Raw genomic sequence first — 19,455 nt, 5'->3', positions numbered from 1 at the left:
AAACCACTTCTAGGCGCTTCTTGATTGAGGATGTGTAGGCTCCTTGTGCATTAGATAATTAGCACAAAGCCTTTTTTTCGTAGGAGTGCAGATGACCTCAAACTGATATATGACAGAAGTAAGGGTGCTTTCGTTTCTTACCAGAGCCCCACTGTGGACCTACCTGATGTTCCTAGCATTGGCTCCTAAACGTCAACACACATATATTGACTACAATAGAGTTATTGGTTGTGACGTGTCAGTGTCAGCTCGACATTCTGGGCACATCACTTATTTTCCCTGTACCCACAATAGGAATGTGATTGTGTGTTCCTGCTCCATTTATAAAACCAGGAGCAACGCACGTCCATGTGATTCTCAGGGGGCACTAACAATGTACTAAAAAATAAGTAGTGTTGTGGCTGGCTTGTATACACTACATATTTGTGAGATGTAATTACACTGTGAGACAGGCCAGGCGGATGACACACATGCAACTTGTTTGAAGCAGCAGGAGCTCGAGGGCATCAAAACAGCCCTCCCCACAGTCCCATGAACTAAATTTAAGCACCCACCTCGCAACCGCTGGCATACACCTCCATTTTGGGTCAGGGATCTTCCAGTCCAGCAATTGCCATTTCAGGGCTGGCCAGGCATTGCCGCTGCTTCTCCCTGCTGCTGCAGCGGCCGCCTCCTCCGGTCTCTGAAGCAGCAGCCGTGCAGCACAAATAAGTAACCACAACCGCAGCGGCCTGCGATAGCAGTATCCTTCAGCCAGGGTCACGCAGCTCTCTGGCCGCTTCCCCACTAAATGCTTAATATGGCTGCGGCACTCCTACCTGTGGCTTTACCCTTTCAAAAGAAACACAAAAGCGGGTGCTGTACTACTAAAACATATAGCGTGGCGCCCGTGCCTATAAAAAGATATGTGCATGGCAGCCCAGGAAAGGCACCATGCTGATAAACAAAACACAATAACAGAAGTAATAAAAAAGGAGGAAGTGTCTAAGCAGCTTTACATGCAGGGAGCGTGTTTAAAAGAAATCCAAATGCCAAGAAGCAGCCGCCTAATGAAAAAAAAAAGTGCTTACAGACTAATGAAGGAGACAGTGTAACGCCGCACGTAAAAAATCCAGTCCAGATGGGCGGTCAAAAAACGAGACAGGGCGGTAACAAGGAGGGACTAAGAAGCCTCATTATCAATGGGAAGCCAGCATTTACCAAAGACGATGACACCAGCCAATAACAAGCATTTACAATGCAATGGTTTTGCCTTTGTTAAAGTTAGAGCTATTGGCATTGCTCTTGACATTATTTTTATTTATGTTTTTTTAACATAAATAAATGGCATTGTCATTTACAATGCCACTAGCTTTATCTATCGCAAATGACACACACAAACACACACAGAGCCGCCCCACACACACCCCCACACAGAGCCCCGCACACACAGCCCCTCACACACACAGCCACACAGAGCCCCCCACACACACAGCCACACAGAGCCCTCCACACACACAGCCACACAAAGCTTCCTACACACACAGCCACACAGAGCCCTCCACACACACCAACACAGCACAAGCAGGCAACAGGGGCAGACGGAGGCACAAGCAGGCAACAGGGGCAGACGGAGGCACAAGCAGGCAACAGGGGCACACAGAGGCACAAGCAGGCAACAGGGGCACACAGAGGCACAAGCAGGCAACAGGGGCCCACAGAGGCACAAGCAGGCAACAGGGGCCCACAGAGGCACAAGCAGGCAACAGGGGCACACAGAGGCACAAGCAGACAACAGGGGCACACAGAGGCACAAGCGGGCAACAGGGGCACAAGGAGGCACAAGCGGGCAACAGGGGCACAAGCAGGCAACAGGGGCACGAAAACGGAGGCACAAGCAGGCAACAGGGGCAGGTGGAGAAAACACAATTTTCAACAGCCCACTTGGCTCTGCAACAGTTGCCTTTGAAAAGCAATACGGCATAATGGGCATGATCAAATCCCGTCCCCTGCATAAAAAAAAACAACAGCCTGAGGCGACTGCTAACACAGATGTAGTACAAGGCATTACACGGCAAGGGTGCTGCTGCCGGCAATTATCCTGGTATTTAAACAAATCTCTCTCTCTCACACACAGAGCCGCCCCACACACACCCCCACACAGAGCCCCGCACACACAGCCACACAGAGCCCCCCACACACACAGCCACACAGAGCCCCCCACACACACAGCCACACAGAGCCCTCCACACACACAGCCACACAAAGCTTCCTACACACACAGCCACACAGAGCCCTCCACACACACCAACACAGCACAAGCAGGCAACAGGGGCAGACGGAGGCACAAGCAGGCAACAGGGGCAGACGGAGGCACAAGCAGGCAACAGGGGCACACAGAGGCACAAGCAGGCAACAGGGGCACACAGAGGCACAAGCAGGCAACAGGGGCACACAGAGGCACAAGCAGGCAACAGGGGCACACAGAGGCACAAGCAGGCAACAGGGGCACACAGAGGCACAAGCAGAGCACAAGCAGGCAACAGGGGCACACAGAGGCACAAGCAGGCAACAGGGGCACACAGAGGCACAAGCAGGCAACAGGGGCACACAGAGGCACAAGCAGGCAACAGGGGCACACAGAGGCACAAGCAGGCAACAGGGACACACAGAGGCACATCAGGCAACAGGGGCACACAGAGGCACAAGCAGGGGCACACAGAGGCACAAGCAGGCAACAGGGGCACACAGAGGCACAAGCAGGCAACAGGGGCACACAGAGGCACAAGCAGACAACAGGGGCACACAGAGGCAAAGCAGACAACAGGGGCACAAGGAGGCACAAGCGGGCAACAGGGGCACAAGCAGGCAACAGGGGCACGAAAACGGAGGCACAAGCAGGCAACAGGGGCAGGTGGAGAAAACACAATTTTCAACAGCCCACTTGGCTCTGCAACAGTTGCCTTTGAAAAGCAATACGGCGTAATGGGCATGATCAAATCCCGTCCCCTGCATAAAAAACAACAGCCTGAGGCGACTGCTAACACAGATGTAGTACAAGGCATTACACTGCAAGGGTGCTGCTGCCGGCAATTATCCTGGTATTTAAACAAATCTCTCTCTCTCATCAGGAAAGCGTTTAGTGAAGCAGGTGGAGCGAGACAGGCTGACATGGAGCACAGCTACTTATCTGTCCCCTCCAGCAACTGCACTTTCTGAACCCGAGTCGTGTCAAATGAAACAACTGCACATTGACTTTTCACTTCTATAAACATTATGGCGTGATTGACAACTCTGGGAAGCAGTCGCTGTAATCATCTCGCCTCCTGCTAGGGTAGATGTGGACGTGTATTTTACATCAGCGCCTCGTCGGGAGTAGTAAGCGCTATATAAATACAAGTCACTCGCAGCCACTCCAACCCCACTTACATATTACATAACGCGCAATTAAAATACATCTACTGCTCCAAGGCAAGTCACGCATGCTCACTCCAGGAAATCACAGGATCAAATCACCACCAGACCTAGTACTAAGAATGTGGAAACTGATGAAAACGACTCTCTTTGACGTTTGAAATTGATTGATATTCTCTCACGCTAAATACATTTTCTCTTTGGAAATACTCACTTTAAATTCATCAGCAGCAGAGCGGGACGAGGAGGGAAGGCACGGAAAGCGGCGGGCACGTAAACAGCGCGGGACTGTCTGTGGGATCACGAGAAACAGGGGGACACACACAACACGGGACTCTCCACACCTCTGCGGCTGCCGGTAGTGAGCGCTCTGCAGTCCCCCAACCACCACCACCACCATGCAGTGTGCCCGATGGGGCAGAGGGTCTGAAAACCGTCAGCATCTCCTGTCTATGCCCGGCTAGAGCCGAGCCCCCAGGGACATAAGAGAGTCAGGCTTCCCTCCCCACCCAGGAGAGCGGCACCTCACCACACCCACAGGGGCGTACCTCAACACTCCTGCGTGCCCCCCACACCCACTGCTGCCACGGGTAGCGGGAGGGAGCCTCCCCTAGCCCCAAATAAAAAAACAAATCGACTCACCTGCACCTTGCGACGGCGGCACTTCTCCGGTCTCCCTCTTCGGCATGGGAGACCGGCAACGTCGACGGCGGCAATGTCTTGGGCACTTCTCCGGTCTCCCTCTTCGGCATGGGAGACCGGCAACGTCCTCCGCTTCTTCCGGGGCTCCCTCCAGGCAGGCCACGGGAGCCCCGCGTGGGCCGCCATACTGCTTCTGGGCCGCCGTCTTCCTTCTTCCCCCGGGCGGCGGGGGGGCGGGCACTTCCGGCCGGCCGGCCGCGCTAGGATTGGCCGGCCGGGCTAAATGCTGTCATGGAGACTGCACAGGCCTTGCTGTGGGAGACTTCGGATGAGCCCCGCACGCACAGTGAATATTAGATTTTAGAGAACAATGCAGGGGTCTGTTGGGTGTCTCGTTGCTTTCCCAAACACGGAAGAGAAGCACAGTCTGCCTGAAAGGCTGACCAATCAAAGGCCGCAAGGGGTGACAGGCCCAGGCACGCACCGGTGGGAACACTGTTGTCACCCTGTGATCCGGGTGGTGGAGCGCTGATTGGCCAGCAGAGGCCGGCTGCCAGCCAACCGGATCTGCGCATTTCATGCTGCCGGGGAGATGCGAGCTCAGGCAGGGGAGGGAGCGGCCCTGTAGTAAGATGGCGGGGGAGGAGAGCGAGCGTTTGTCATTAGCGTCGCCTTTGTCAGGCAGGCTCTGCTGAGTCACTGTGAGCAATGGGGGGGGAGGAAACGGAACACCGAGGACTGTGTTTTCTCAAATTGAAAACACAACATGTTACAAAACGGACGGCGGGAGAGGACACGGACGGCGGGAGGGGGGGCGGGAGGGGACACGGGGGCGGGAGGGGACACGGACGGCAAAGCACTCACGCAAGCAGGAAAGGGTGCCGGCTCAATGCCGGGACAGATTCGGGGGCGTTCCCGGCGTCGCGTGACGTCGGCAAAAGCCAAAGAATCTCGGGAACGCCCCCGTGTCTGGTCCGGCATTGACGGACAGGCCCCTCGTCCAATGGCTAGGCTCCATTTATGGAGCCAGCCAATGAATGACGAGGGCCGACCCAAACCCACACACAGTACTCATTAGGTTTTTGCCTGCGCAAAAAAGATGCGCAGAGCGCATCTTTTTCGCGAGGCAAAACCTAAAAAGGATGTTCTAAAACATACCCTACTACAATATCGCAGAGCGAGCAGCGCATGCGTGCTGCAATGCTAAGCGAGACCTACAAAAAGAAGTGGGGGGACTAACCTAGTTAATCAGAATGGAAGTGGCATCACAGTGCGTGACATCACGGCATGTGACACCATGGCGTGTGACACTGCGGCAGGTGATATCACAGCATGTGACATCACAGGAAGTGGCATCATAAGAAGTGACATCAGATCTTAAGCCCTCACATATATGTTTAACATGTCTGTCATGATTACATTGGGGCATATTTCGAGTATATAAGGAAACCCTCCTGATTTAGGCAGAAGATTCACACTTTTTAAGCTACACATAAAACAATGTTGCCTTTTGTCTGCGTAAACTTCCTCTACCCATAGTGCTTTAGAAGGAAAGATAGTGGTACTTAAATTATTTCAACGCCTCCTCTGGGCTAGTAATCACTATATAAATTACATTTATTTCGTGTAAATTCTGGGAAAGACCAACATATCTGACATTATTACAGTGAATGCATATCTTGTAAATAGGGACTGAACAAAGTGAAAAGCTGCCTCTCTTAAGAATTTGAGAAGTGCTACCAAGGTCTGAGCCTTTGTTTCCCACCTGTCACATTTGCTTCTAGGTGTGGGGCTCCTGACTGCTCCCAGCCAGGAGACTCCAACAAAAGGAGGCCTTATGACAGTGTTTGCAAATTACACCGAGACGTGTTCAGCATATTTTTCAGTGGGGCCCAACTTTTCTGGCAGGGTGGACAGCGTTCACCCTGTGAAAATAGTGGGTGGATGCTATCCACCCGCGTGTACCCCCAACTCGTGCCCTGGCTCTATTGCTGTGAATGTTGAATGAACACCATGCAATGTATGTAATATGAAAGGCTGGGCGACCATCTTCTTTCCTCTCGCCATAAATCACAATGGGACATACGAGGCATTTGCACAAAAGTATTTAGTCTGAAGTTGTTGTGGTTGTGGAAGTACAAAACTGGGGAAATGAGCTAAAACGGATTCGAAAAATAAGAAACTGCAAAGCAAAGCCTTTACTGAGCCGCGTGGTATGCAGTGATGGGATTGAAATAAAAACAATCCGGGAACCCATAAATTTGGGTCAAAGTGTGGCAGAGGAAAGGGGCGCAGTCACGAGGGGCAGAGCTTGCAAGTCAGAGTCTGACAGTCAACTTATATATTTACGAAAAAAATATTCTGCGAAGAAATTGGCAACAAGAAAAATTGTGACAGCAAATCCGTTCTAGCTTACTTAATTGATCACAAAGACGCAGAATTTTAAAATATCTTACATGGGTAAGACATCTGCAGTAGAGATCTTTGTGTGTCCAGCAATTTTGATAGTATTATAATATTGGCAAAATAACTCTAGTGGTTACTGAGGTTCTGGGAGAGTTACGTGTTTTGTTCAGTCACATTTATGACAAAGTATCAGAGAGGGTTAATGAGCCTGCTACAAAGCACGTGGAGTAACTTGCAGACCAAAGATGTGTACATTAAGTTGACAGGTGAGTGGGCTACTTATTTTGACACCAAGATCATTTTATTACTTCTTCACTCTGTTGTTATTCTAATATTAGAAAGAAGGGTTCCTTTGGGAAGTAATAACGTTTTCTTAGTACAGACAACCCTATTCACTATGTTACGTTTTATATCCTGACTTTGCATTTTCCCACCCATTCACTCTTAACATTTAAAATCTGCAGGTATGGACAAAATGTAATTCCTACACATTATAACACTCATTGTCCTAAGTAACATTTACTGTACGCTGATTTACATACTTGTCCTAGGGTCAAGTTTGTGCTACATAAAACCCTAAAAACAAATATGATTTATTGTGTCTCTGTGTGTGAGATTTAAAGCACTCTGACACTCTACACCAGGATGAGTAGCACTATAAAAGAATAAATAAAAAATACATTTTGTAGGTGTCATCTAAATTATTATTTGTGTAATCACACACACACACAGATAAATCTTCCATTTTTGCAGTGCATGCACATCTCTTTCATAGGGGGTTGAACAAAGTCAAAAACATGCCTACAAGTCATAGTTTCCTTAAAGTACTTGTGAAGGGATAAACTGTGCGCCTTTTGTTTCCTTCCATTGCCTTGTCATCTAGGTGCTAATCTCCAGATGGCTCCCAGCCAAGATACCTGAACAAAAGAAGGGTTGTGGCCCTTTAAATCAGGCCTTTGTATTGGGACCGGCTAGAAGTAAAGGTAATAAAGCCGCCTCGTGCTGTGTTCAGGCTGCAGCGCCGAAAGGAATGCAGACAACGTGCGGCGAGGCCGAGAATGTCCCGGGGTCTGGAACGACACCAGGACAAATTCAGCTTCTTTCGCAGAATTGGCTGGACCCCAGGCCCTAGGACTCGGCAGGATCCCCCTACTTTCCAGCATGGATGGTACGTGCTAAACCTTCAATGGCCGAGCCCACTGCAAAGACAGGGGCTGTTGCACATTTTGACAACATGGTTTATACAGCTCGGTTCTAAAGTCGGGGTAAAAATTTGCACGAGCATTTGCAAAGGACTCGCTGAACCCACCTGATTTCACAAGTGGAGAAAAAAAATCTATTGGAAACGCACTGGTAAAACGACCTTTCACACAGAGAGGGGCATGCTGCGCACTGGTTTCAGTCTACTCCTCTCAAATATTAACGTACAAATAATTTAGGAGAGAACTACTCCAGCATTATTAAAGTGCGAGAACGTCTGAGGTGGCCATGGCTGATTCTGAACACACTTACATTTCACCTCTATTTCAAAGTCTTCCTCCGATACCTGCATTTTTTTTAAAAAGAGGCAATGGCATGTTTGTAGGAGGGGGGGGGGGGGCATTAGTGGTGCCGGTGCTCCACCTGTAAATGTCCCTTTGTGCCTCACCACAGGCGACAGTCGCAGCCACCAAAAACTTACACAGCTCTCTCTGCAGGAGTGTAGCGACGTTGTTACATTTTGCGTTTCATTTACCCTTGCATTCCCTAACAGCATTTGCTTTATTCCGGATGCTTTGTTTGTCTAGTTCTTCGTGCAAAGTATTGCTGATGTACAGCGAGCAGTGTGAAAACAACAGCTCTTATGTGGCTGTGCGAGTCCTGTGGGCTAGGACTGGGAGTCGCGGAGTTCAGGCCAAAGGCAGGGCAGACGTCTCGCAGTGCCTGCCCTGTTAGTGAGATATAAGGGAGGTTTGAACACATGCTCATCCATTCATTGGCCTCTCTGTACATTGCACATAGAAATGGCCTAGTGCGGCAATTGTAATTGTGATTATCAGGGCTTTAAGTGGGTTGAAAAATGGGGGTGTCTCTCAAGGGGGCGTGCCCGCTTAATTAAGGGCGTGGATTAAAATCACACGAGCAAAAAATCTGTGATTAGCACAGTGTGCCGCCTGACTATTATTTTGCTGCTTCTGCATCCAGATATATAATATAACTTGTAACATTACACCTATAACAAGCCAGGACTATGGACATTGTCAATGGCTGTTAGTAGTATAAGATGAAAAAAAAACAAATAGGTCTTCATTGTATATAATATTGAAAATGCTTCTGTTTTGAAATGATGAAACTGTGAAGAACTATGAGTCACTGTACGGTTACATCAAAGGCAGTGAAGAGTGGTCCTGCTGCAGAGTTAAGATTTTTTTTCCACTTAGGGTGAGGGAGAGCCCGACAGGGACACGATTCAGCACCTGCTTGTTAGAACTGTTGGTGCTGAGCACCGGCCGGCCCCGGCCCACTTAAAGCCCTGGTGTTAATATGTTGAACTGTGAGGAGGCGGTACCTAGTTATCGAAATAGTGACAGGGCTGAGGAGGCCTTTGAATCAACATGCAGCCATGTAACACCACATGCAAACTCGCAGCATCTTCCGAAACAAACATGAACCAGATCACGAATTCTCCAAATGCAGCATTAATCAAAGGCCTTGTGCCCGAGCTTCTCAACCCACTGCCTTGCGAAGGCTCGTGCTCGGGCTGTATGTGGAAGGGTTACACACTTACCGCCATGGTGGACCAAGGACAGGAGAGGTCCCTTGTATAAAGTGCTCAGCCTCTGTGGAGTGTCGAAAGGATCTACAAACAGGGCTCAGCCTTCCTGGCATTGGAGTTCCCTTGTCACCTAGGAGACAAGAAACAAAATAAAGGTAGGTCAACAGAGTGCTGAGGCTAACTGGCCACAGGTCAATCCACTGGTTCCGCACTCCGATGCAGGGTGTGCAGTGCACCAACCCCAACCCACCCTGTACACAATAAATATGTCCCAGAATCCACCCTATAGATACAATAAATAAGTCCCACAGTCTTACAGAATAAATAGTTCCTAAAACCCTCCGGCTGTACAAAATACACGTCATACAACCTGCCCTTGGTACACAATACATGTCCCAAAACCCACCGATGGTACACAATATGCCCGCAACCCAGACTCTACACACAATAACCCTATTCACAATAAATTTGTCCCAATACCGACCCTATTTTACTTAAATCATGTTCGCCCACCGGTTGCACTGTACACAATATATAATACGTGCCTCCACCCATCAGACTCCACAGAGTGAGTTTGTATCTTACGCTCTTCCGTAAATGGCCTCTTACTGAGGTGGTCACTCAGGCAGACGCTAGTGTCCAGGCTCTGGCCATAGACTTTGACTTTGCAATGGACTCAGTCATTTATTATCTGTTTGCACTCTGTCAATCACCCGAGCTCCCATCGAAGAAGCAGCCAGACCAGTGCACCCAATCTTTTTCATTATGTATGGCCTCTTACCTTGCTCCTTCAGTCTTATGGCCTAATGGTGATCAGTCCGAGCGACCTCTCAATAGGATAGAGGTGCAAAAAGATTTTCTGCCAAATCAGTATTACATGTAATGCCGTAAATTCACAAGTGCTAGTACTAAATCCCAAGTTACCACTGATATTTCCAGGAACAAATTCGTAAGAACCTAACTGGATGAATCAGTCCATGAAAGTTGGTCCAAAATTCAGGAATGATATGCGTAAAACGGTGCAGAAACCCCAAATAGTGGGGGCTATTCCCCATTTCAGAGGAGATACATTGGAATTCCATGGTAACTCTGCATCTGAAAATTACCAATACCAACGGTAAGGGTTATTTTGCTTGTGAAATTAACTATGTACTTAATTATGAAATTAAAAAACGAGTACAATAAAAATAAAAGAGATTATTGCCCACAATGGTTTAACCAACAATGCTCTAAACTGAATAGAGATCTGAAGGAAGCTTTAAAAGTTAAACCTTGAAAACGGGAAACAAATATAAGCCTTAGGAAATGCTATAAACAAGCCCTTAATGCAAGACAAATAGAAATTAGAGAGATTGCATGGGGCAACCTGGTCCTAGCAGCTGAGACCAAGAACGCCACCCTATTCTGGAAAACTATAGATCAACCCTTGTTTAAGGATAATTCACCGGCAAGGGTTGATACTATAGTTACACCAGAAGACTGGTTAATGCATTTTAAAGATATTTTCAACCCCACAAAACGACCCATTAAAACGAACAAAGATAGAAATATCATTTTATTAAAAATTATTAAATTTGAAACTATCACTGCAGTGGAGATTAGATCCGCCCTACAAAATAGTGCAAGTGGGAAGGCTGCTGGCCCAGACGGCGTTCCGCTAGATATTTTTAAACATAATGTTGACTTTTGGTCCCCCATTTTAGTTAATCTTTTAAACGCAATCTCTGATGGTGTGCTGCCCGCAACTTGGGCCGAAAGTGTGATTGTCCCTATTTTTAGAAAAGGCAATAGAGCTAGTGCAAACTGTTAACGCCCGATTTCCCTCCTTGATTACACATTTAAACTTATGGACAGAATCTTGCTAGCCAGATTAGAATGCTGGCTTAAGGATAAAAATATTCTATCCGAAGCCCGATATGGTTTCAGAAGGGGAATTTGTACAGTAGAGCAGTGCGTTAACTTAGAATTGCTCATAGGGAAATACACCTTAGCAAAAGCGTGTTTACTCCATCTCTGCTTTGTTGATCTCTCCAGCGCATTTGACCTTGTAAACCACACCATGTTATGGCAAACGCTGGAAGGGAATGGTGCCCCACACAATATCATTAGCCTTTTGTTGCAAATATATGTCCATCTAACATCAAAGACACGTGTGATGGTTAATCCGCCCAAAGCACTCTGCACTTTGTACTGTTTTGCAACTTTTATAGGGACTTAAGGAAATGTTAATGTTAATGTTAGTAAAGTTGTACAGCCCACGATTACCCTCAGGTGTCTTGGCGCCTCCAGTGCAACATACTATGCTAGGTGCTACTATTACTGAAAAAGCCAGGTCTTCAGCTGTTTCCTGAATTCCAGAAGGGAAGGAATTTTCCTGAGAGTCAAAGGAAGAGCTTTCCATTCTCTAATAGTGTTAAATGTAAGACTTCTCCCCCCAATTCATTTTCTTTATCTTGATTGCCAGCATCAAATATGCATTGGCTGAATGTAGAGGTCTGTTTGGTGAATACCAATTAAACAGGTCCTCTAGAAATGTCGGTCCTTCTTTGTGTAGCGCCTTGAAGGCCAGGCAGAGAGTCTTAACCTTTATCCGCTGACATACTGGCAGCCAGTGAAGTTCTCGCAGTAGTGATCTTACCGCTGATATTTTGGAATATCCAAAATCTGTCTCGCAGCGGCATTTTGCTCCGCCTGTAGCTTCCTCAGAAGGTTGGCCTGCATCTTAATGTACAGTCCATTAGAATAGTCGATTTTAGACAAAACTAAGGAAGTTACTACTGACTTTCTGCATGTTTTTGGAATAAAAAGGTAACATTTTCCTAATCATCTTAATCATAAAGAACGAAGAAGAGACCACCTGCAAGACTTGAGCTTTGAAGCTGAGCTTTCCATCTATTATGACCCCTAGGTTTTGGGCTTTTTCGACAGGGGTAGGGGGAGGGCCGAGGTTGTCTGGCCACCGAGCTGGTGACCAAGGCGGAAAAAGATTGCCGAACATAATCACTTCTGTTTTGCTTGAATTCACTTTCAAGCATTGCATGCTCATCCATTGACTTAAGGAGAGCATACAGTTCTGAAGCTTAGATGCGTGATTAATGTCCTTATCCACTGTCGAGATCACCAGCTGGGTATCATCGGCATAGGAGGTTGGGGTCAAATTGAAACTTCTTATTAGTGGTGCTAATTCCGCTACATCGATATAAAAAAGTGTAGGGCTCAACGACGAGCCCTGCGGAACTCCACATGGAAGGGAGAAAGGTGCCGACTTAAACTTTCCCAGATGGACTGATTGAGTCATCTCTGCTAGGAACAATGACAGCAAGGACAGGGCTTTACCTCCTAACCCAGCTTCTTGTAGACGACAAATCAGAAGACTATGATCTACTGTATCAAATGCAGCAGATAGGTCAAGCAGCGCCAAGGTTGCTGACCCACCGCTGTGTAATGATGAACGGATTTCCTCTGTGTTCTTAATTAGAGCAGATTCTGTGCTATGATTAGCTCTAAAACCAAACTGGCTGTGATCTAAAATGTGATTGGTTGCAACAAAATTAGAGAGTTCCATATTCATGGTTTTCTCAATTATCTTAGCCTGAAGTAGAATTCTCGAAATCAGCCGATAATTAGCTGTATCTGATGCATCCAGATTATTCTTTTTAAGCGGAGGCAAGATACAGGCCTGCTTCCACACAGTGGGAAAGCTTCCTTGTTCAATCATCTGGTTGAAAATCTTTGATAGATGAGGTCCTACAAGATGACAAATACTTTATAAAATGTTTGGGGGACAAGGGTCTTCAGGCGAGCCAGACTTAGCCAGAGAAATCAGCTTAGTGATTTGCGAAGAGGACGTCAGAGAGAAATTGAGTAGCTGAGGTTTTTCGCCAACATCTTGTCCAGTTTGATTGACTTTTAGTGTCAAATGAGTAAATTGATCATAAATGTGCTCTATCTTTGTTCTAAAGGAAAAGGCTGGAGCGTCGCAAACTTCTTGATTAAGATTTGAGGATTCACCTTTTTTAATAGTAGTTAGCTTTTTTACAGTACGGAATCGTTCTTTACTAGAATCACTAGCATTGTCTATCTTTGCTGTAAAATACTGAGTTTTCTCTCCAATCAGCTTCTTTTTAAAGTCAGACAGGATGGATTTATATCTGTTCTGTTCTAGAAGATCGTAATTTTTACGCCAGATCCTTTCTTGCCTTCTGCAAGCTTGTTTATCTATTCTCAAGGCTTCGGAGAACCAGGGAGCTGAGGGAGCTTTCCTACTTTTATTAATCTGCGTACTAGGAACTAACATTTTAAAATTAGATTCAAGCCAGCTGGTATATTTTTTGGCAGAGTTTTCTGCCTCCTTCTCTACCTCTCCTTCGCTATTTACCAACTGGTTGACCAAGGTTGTGTGATCGATCTTTTGCCATGCTCTACCCATGGTTTTTAAATTCACAATTTTACAAATATTCATACGTAGGATCTTATATTTAAAAAAAATTACATGATGGTCCGACCAAACTAGAGGGAGAGTCGTTGGATTAAATATGGCCGGGTTATTAGTAAACAGCCCATCCAAAGTGTGACCTGCAGTGTGCATAGCACCCCAGATCCTCTGACTAAGACTGTACTCTACGATTATATCTAACATTTCCTCGGTATCTCTCTCATTAGTTGATTCCAAGTGGAAGTTCATATCACCCAAGAACGTAAAAAAATTAGAGTGAAGACTAGGCTCCAACAGAGAATGAAGATTGGCTAAAAAGTCAGCCCTAGGGCCTGGGGAGCGATAAATCAAAAGACCTTTGAAGGAGTCTTGGTCACCAGAAGTGATTTTAAAAGACAAGGCTTCACAGTGAGGTGTATCTATTTCTGAGCAAAAGGCACTTAGTTCTGCCCTGTGGATCAAAGCCAATCCACCGCCCCTTTTTTGTCATCTATCTAGTCTAAAGGTACTGTAACCTTGTAGCATTGCTATCTTAAAGTCAAAATCTGATGAATCATCATCCCAGGTTTCTGTGACAAATAATGCATCAATTTTGTAATCTGTGATGAGATCCGCTATTTCGTCTTTATGTCTGACTAGAGATCTAGCATTAATAAGTGCAAACAAAAGATCTGCTTCCTTTTGATTTTGAGTTGTAGGGCATTTCAAGTAGTTAGACGGTAAATCCCCAAAAAACGGGAGCTTACTAACACATCCAGGGCATTGGGAGTGCCCAGATTTTTTGACAAATTTACAGTTTAACTGGAAGCATTTCTTATACAATGGCGGACATAAAAGCAGAAGGCTCTTACCGGAGTATGTAATCAAAGGTTTAATTCCTGCGTGAGAGCCAGAGTTTCTGGCCCTAGGCCTGGTCACGGCGCGGACGGGCGCAGATGGGCTTGCCTTTAGCGCGCCTACTGCGCGCGTCTGCTGCGCGGTCTTGCCAGCATGTCCCTAAATAGGAAATTCCAGGAGAACTGGAGAGCTAACCGCCGGAAGTGAGTGCGCTGTAATGCGTGCCTGTAGTGGGTCTAAATGAGGTTCTTCCCTCCGCATCAATCGGTATAGACCGTGGCGGACCGGGTAAGCCTCGTTATTACAGTGCAATGAACGCACAGTTTTAAAATAACACAGTAGCAAGAAATCCATTCTACGCCCACTTTTAGCTGTAACAGACTGTACTGCTATATAAAACCGCTTTTTATTTTATTTGTAATTTAGAACAGGTTTCAATATGCACTGCGGGTATTGCCTTCACTCAAATGGCCATTAAGCGATGGAAGGAACCTTTATATTTGGAATCACTGGTTTATGAATCGGAATAGGTTGTACACTCTTATATTTGAAAACTTTGATCTATTTTTAAAAAATATATATAAATGCGTTTTTAGCCTTGTAGTTCTTATGTGCTGTAATATAAAATTAATTGATTGTCATGTTTGTACCTACATTTGTATCTAAATATTACTCTTTTATGGGGGAACATGGTCGTAGGAGGATGTACTTTGGGGAAATAATTTGACCTTTGAAAAAAAAAATATGATTATTTGTTTGTCTTTTATGTAGAATGCTTTTATTGATATATATTTATATACATAATTAAGCTTGTTTTGACTTTGAACTATGTACTTAGAATATGGGTCAAATTATTTTATGTACGCCAACAGGTTATTTTCAGTTTGGGAGTACATCTGGGAGGTTGTCAGCAAGCAATTCTGGACTGCTGCAATCAGGTGGCGAACGTCCTCCAACCTGTTAAAACTAAATCCATCAACACACAACACTGCCCCACCTTAAATGTATGACTCACTTGAGAATCAAAGCTGAGGCCGCAGCAATGGGAGCCCATCTAGCCGAATCGAATCAATTGTGAGCAGATTAGACAACAACGTACCTATACCACGGTACCACGGATGGGAAAAGTTTCTCTATCGTGTAATAATAGTTTTCCATCATGAATATGCCCTCTGAATTCTGAAACAGTAGACTATTTGCAAGCACATGCAAACACGCAGAACACACTTTTTTAATACACACAATTCAATATGGAATACAATCGAAAGCAGCCTACATAAAAGAACATTTTCTGTATTTACTTGAAAAAGTAGACAATCTGATGAAATCCACATTATATTGAAGAAAAAAGGACGCAAATTTGGCATGTATACGTTGTGGCAAAAAAGTTGTTGAGGTCTTAGTGAAAAGTACTCCAAATAGCCCAAAAAGTGCTCAGCAGTGTAGTGAAAAAGCCTCAGTAGTTAAGGGTTTAATGAAACAGTGAGCTATTGCTAAGCTCGGAGATGGTTGATGCTTTTCCTTTCAAACTAAACAACGGGGCATGGTGAAGCTCTGCAGACGCGGTCATTATGACGAAATTTCATTATGACGTAATTTCCACGAAATATAGAAAGTATTTATGGATTCCCTGTGAAATATTGTTTTTTATACTGTGGCATGTTACAAAAGCAGCCAAACTATAAAATAATTGTATATTATATTTTATTTTGTATTTTATTGCTGGCATGTTCTGACATAAGAATGGGTCTGTAAAAATACAATCACTCCACTACTCACTTGTAATAGAGTATTACAAGCGAGTACTTACTTCACAATGCTTCCATCCTACAGCTAGCAGTGATCAGGCAGCCAAATTGCCTCTGAAGCAGTGAGACCATTAACAGTGCCCAAACACTGTGTGAGGAAAGCAAGGGAAAAACACACAAACATATTTTCCTTTCAGCAAGCAGACACTGGTGAGTATCCATTTTTATCTCCCCTACAGTCCTTGAAGAAATGTGTGTCTGTCCATTGAACATCAAAGAATAACAGCAAAAACGGGTACCTGTAGGGTGTAAAGAAAAGTAGCGACATGTAACACTTGCCAAGAAGGAGCTACCAAACAGTGATTTTAGTTTGTGACTGTTGTAGGAGGGTGGATACCTGACTTTGGTTACCCCCAACTTTTTGCCTGGTGTTTTGCTGGTTTTTCGACTTAGTTGACCTGGGACCCTGCTATTCAGGGCCCCAGGCCTACTCCTCTCTCTCTAAAATGGATTCCATGTACCTTAGGTACATATCTAATTGGTACTGGGCCACCTTATCAGACCCTGTAACTCAGGGCATAGGTGTACCCAGGGCCTACCAGGGGCTGCAGCATGTATTATGCCACCCCTGGCTGGCCATCTAAATCTGACACAACTGGCTGCACGACAGCTGGGGCAAAGTGGTGTAATCACCCTTTGCTGTAGATATAGTATACCTATATCTAACCCTAAAAATAGACACATGTATTCCTATCAGTCACTCCTATGGCAGGCCTTAACAATCCTGAAGGCAGAGTGCTTGGAATTATGTGAGATGGTGCTCTGGCATGAGCTGAGCCCGTCTGCAGCTTGCGGAACCAAGTCCTAATAGCTGTTCTATGATAACGCGTACCATATACTCTTAAGTGCATTATAATCCTCGCGGTTATTTGCTATCTTTGGTATCGCTTTATCAAAACATGTCGAGTAAGGTGTCATACGAATTGGAATACTAACCCCTCGCCAATTCTGGCAACGGGGTTAGCATTCCACCCTTCTAGAGGGACACGACATGTATGTAACTGTGAACCCCGGTTAAAGTTAACTCGAGCCTCAGCATCACAAAATGGATGCTGCCACCACAGACACAAGTCTGACCCCCTGCAGCTGGGAGTCCTTCCAGCGAGGGGAGCTTGGACAAAGGGTTTCCTGTCAGGGGCGGTGCTAGCCCCATCCCAGACAGGGTTTTGTGTATCCTAGGTAGGCAGGGCTGAATAGGAAGGTGACTGCAAGTGGCACCCCGGTGCTCACTGTGCATCTGCCAGTTTGAACCAGTTCCAGGGGCACACCAGCTATGGAATTTGACTTTATTGTGTAGAATGGTAGGGCCTGTATTGTAAAGTACCTTGTGTGTGATACACAGTAATTTGAAGTTGGCTCTTTGTCGCATTGGGAGCCAAGGTAGTTCTCGCATGCAACTTTTGGCCGAATCATATCTCTTCTTATTGCATACAGCCTTTGCCGCGGCATTTTGCACTATCTGCAGTTTAGAGAAAAGATAGTCTGCCATTCCAACAAACAGAGAGTTGCCGTAGTCCAGTCTGCTCATCAGCAGCGACTGGACCAGGGTCTTCCTACACTCAGTCGGAATCCAGGGGAAGACTCGTCTGAGCATTTTCAATAATGCAAAGCCTCTGCCACAGACAGTGGAGACATGTGATTTCATGGACAGAGCACTGTCCAATACCACACCCAAGTTTTTCGCTTTTATGGTAGGATTTGGGGGCAAGCCCAGGTTACTTGGCCACCAGCTGTTGTCCCAGAGCTGGGGATTTTTGCCAAACAGGAGGATTTCTGACTTGTCTGCATTTAATCTCAGACAGTGCTCTTGCATCCAATTGGCCAGCTCAGGCAGGCATTTTAGTAGTCGAGTTTTAGGATCATCTTTCTCATCAATGGTGACCATCAGCTGGGTGTCGTCAGCATAAGAACACATTTCAACACAAAGGGACAAAGGGTTTCCTGTCAGGGGCGGTGCTAGTCCCATCCCAGACAGGGTTTTGTGTATTCTAGGTAGGCAGGGCTGAATAGGAAGGTGACTGCAAGTGGCACCCCGGTGCTCACTGTGCATCTGCCAGTTTGAACCAGTTCCAGGGGCACACCAGCCCCTGAGCTGGGGAAAGTCCGGCGTGGGAGAGGGGTGTAACCACCCCCCTTCCTGGTCCCACCCATGGGCAGGACCTAGTCCCGTACCAGCCCCTTTCTTTAGTATAAAGGTGGGAGCGGGGACCCTTCCAAATTAGATCATCTTTGAATCCTGAAACTACTTTCTACGAAAGGAACTCAAGACTTCTTCTCAAGATTTCTCCCTTGTGGCTAAGGAGTAGTCACCCTGCATCTGCGGGCACCAACTAAGAACACTGCGGTTTGCTGCACGTCCTTCCTCAGGAATCCGACCGACCAGCACGACGAGACCCGGCTTCCCTGGCACCTCTGACCTCTACCTACATCATCAGCCCAGCTGAGATCCGTGGGTGTGACGAGACCTCGAGGGACCGGCCATCTTCAGAACTGCACGACGCTTATCCAGCACGACCGCCGAGGGATCCTCGAGTGAGTGCTTTGGGGTTTGAGAAGCCCTAACCCTGAGCAGCTCCAGCACCGAAGTCCAGCCCCCCAGCATCCACCAGATCTGCGTGGGGCCCTTCTGCTCTTTGCTGCTCACCGCGTTGTCCGGCTACTTGCCTGCTGGCTTGTAGCCCTCTTGACGACGCACCACGACGACAACACCGCTGGTCTGGTTGCTCCAGACTGGCCCTTGCTCCCCTCCAACAGAGGAGCACCCCGGACCCTCCTGGTCCACTCCAGACGCCATTTTGAGTCCACCGCGTGGGCTTGCATTTGCCAAGACTTGTTGCCCCAATCCTGGGTCCAGCGACGTTGACAGCAGATACCATCGTGGGACAGCTCGCACCTCCATCCTGGTCGCTGACAACGCCTCCTGGTCCGAGAGACTGCAGAGCCCAGCGTCGCCCACTCACCTGGTCGAGGTGACTTTGTCCGGTGCCATCATGGTGCCCATCTAATCACTGGCTAGTGATTCTGAACTTGGTCCCCTCTGCTTACAGGTGTCTTCCATCTTCGATCCAGGCTTGGATCACTTCGAACTTCATCACTGGTCGCCTGCCAGCAACTTCTTCTTTCAGGCTCCATAGACTGCAACGAGGATTCCCGACGTCTTTTCAGACCTATGCATCCGC

At 46.7% G+C, this 19,455-nt stretch overlaps 1 protein-coding gene across 1 annotated transcript in view; it reads right to left on the bottom strand.

Moving 5' to 3' along the window:
• The window catches only part of LOC147705695 (uncharacterized), a 149,590-nt gene that overhangs the window by 85,098 nt on the left and 45,037 nt on the right, over positions 1–19,455 (bottom strand). The window contains exon 2 of the mRNA XM_086932123.1: positions 9,209–9,326. Within this exon, the coding sequence (XP_086788249.1) occupies positions 9,209–9,214 (6 nt within the window). The 5' untranslated portion in view covers positions 9,215–9,326. The remainder of the gene's footprint in view (positions 1–9,208; positions 9,327–19,455) is intronic.

Source organism: Lissotriton vulgaris, chromosome 7 (genome assembly GCF_964263255.1).
Source record: "Lissotriton vulgaris chromosome 7, aLisVul1.2, whole genome shotgun sequence".
Classification (NCBI taxonomy): Eukaryota; Metazoa; Chordata; class Amphibia; order Caudata; family Salamandridae; genus Lissotriton; species Lissotriton vulgaris.
The sequence above is the reverse complement of the archived record's forward strand: the minus strand, read 5'-3'. Positions and strand labels throughout refer to the sequence as shown.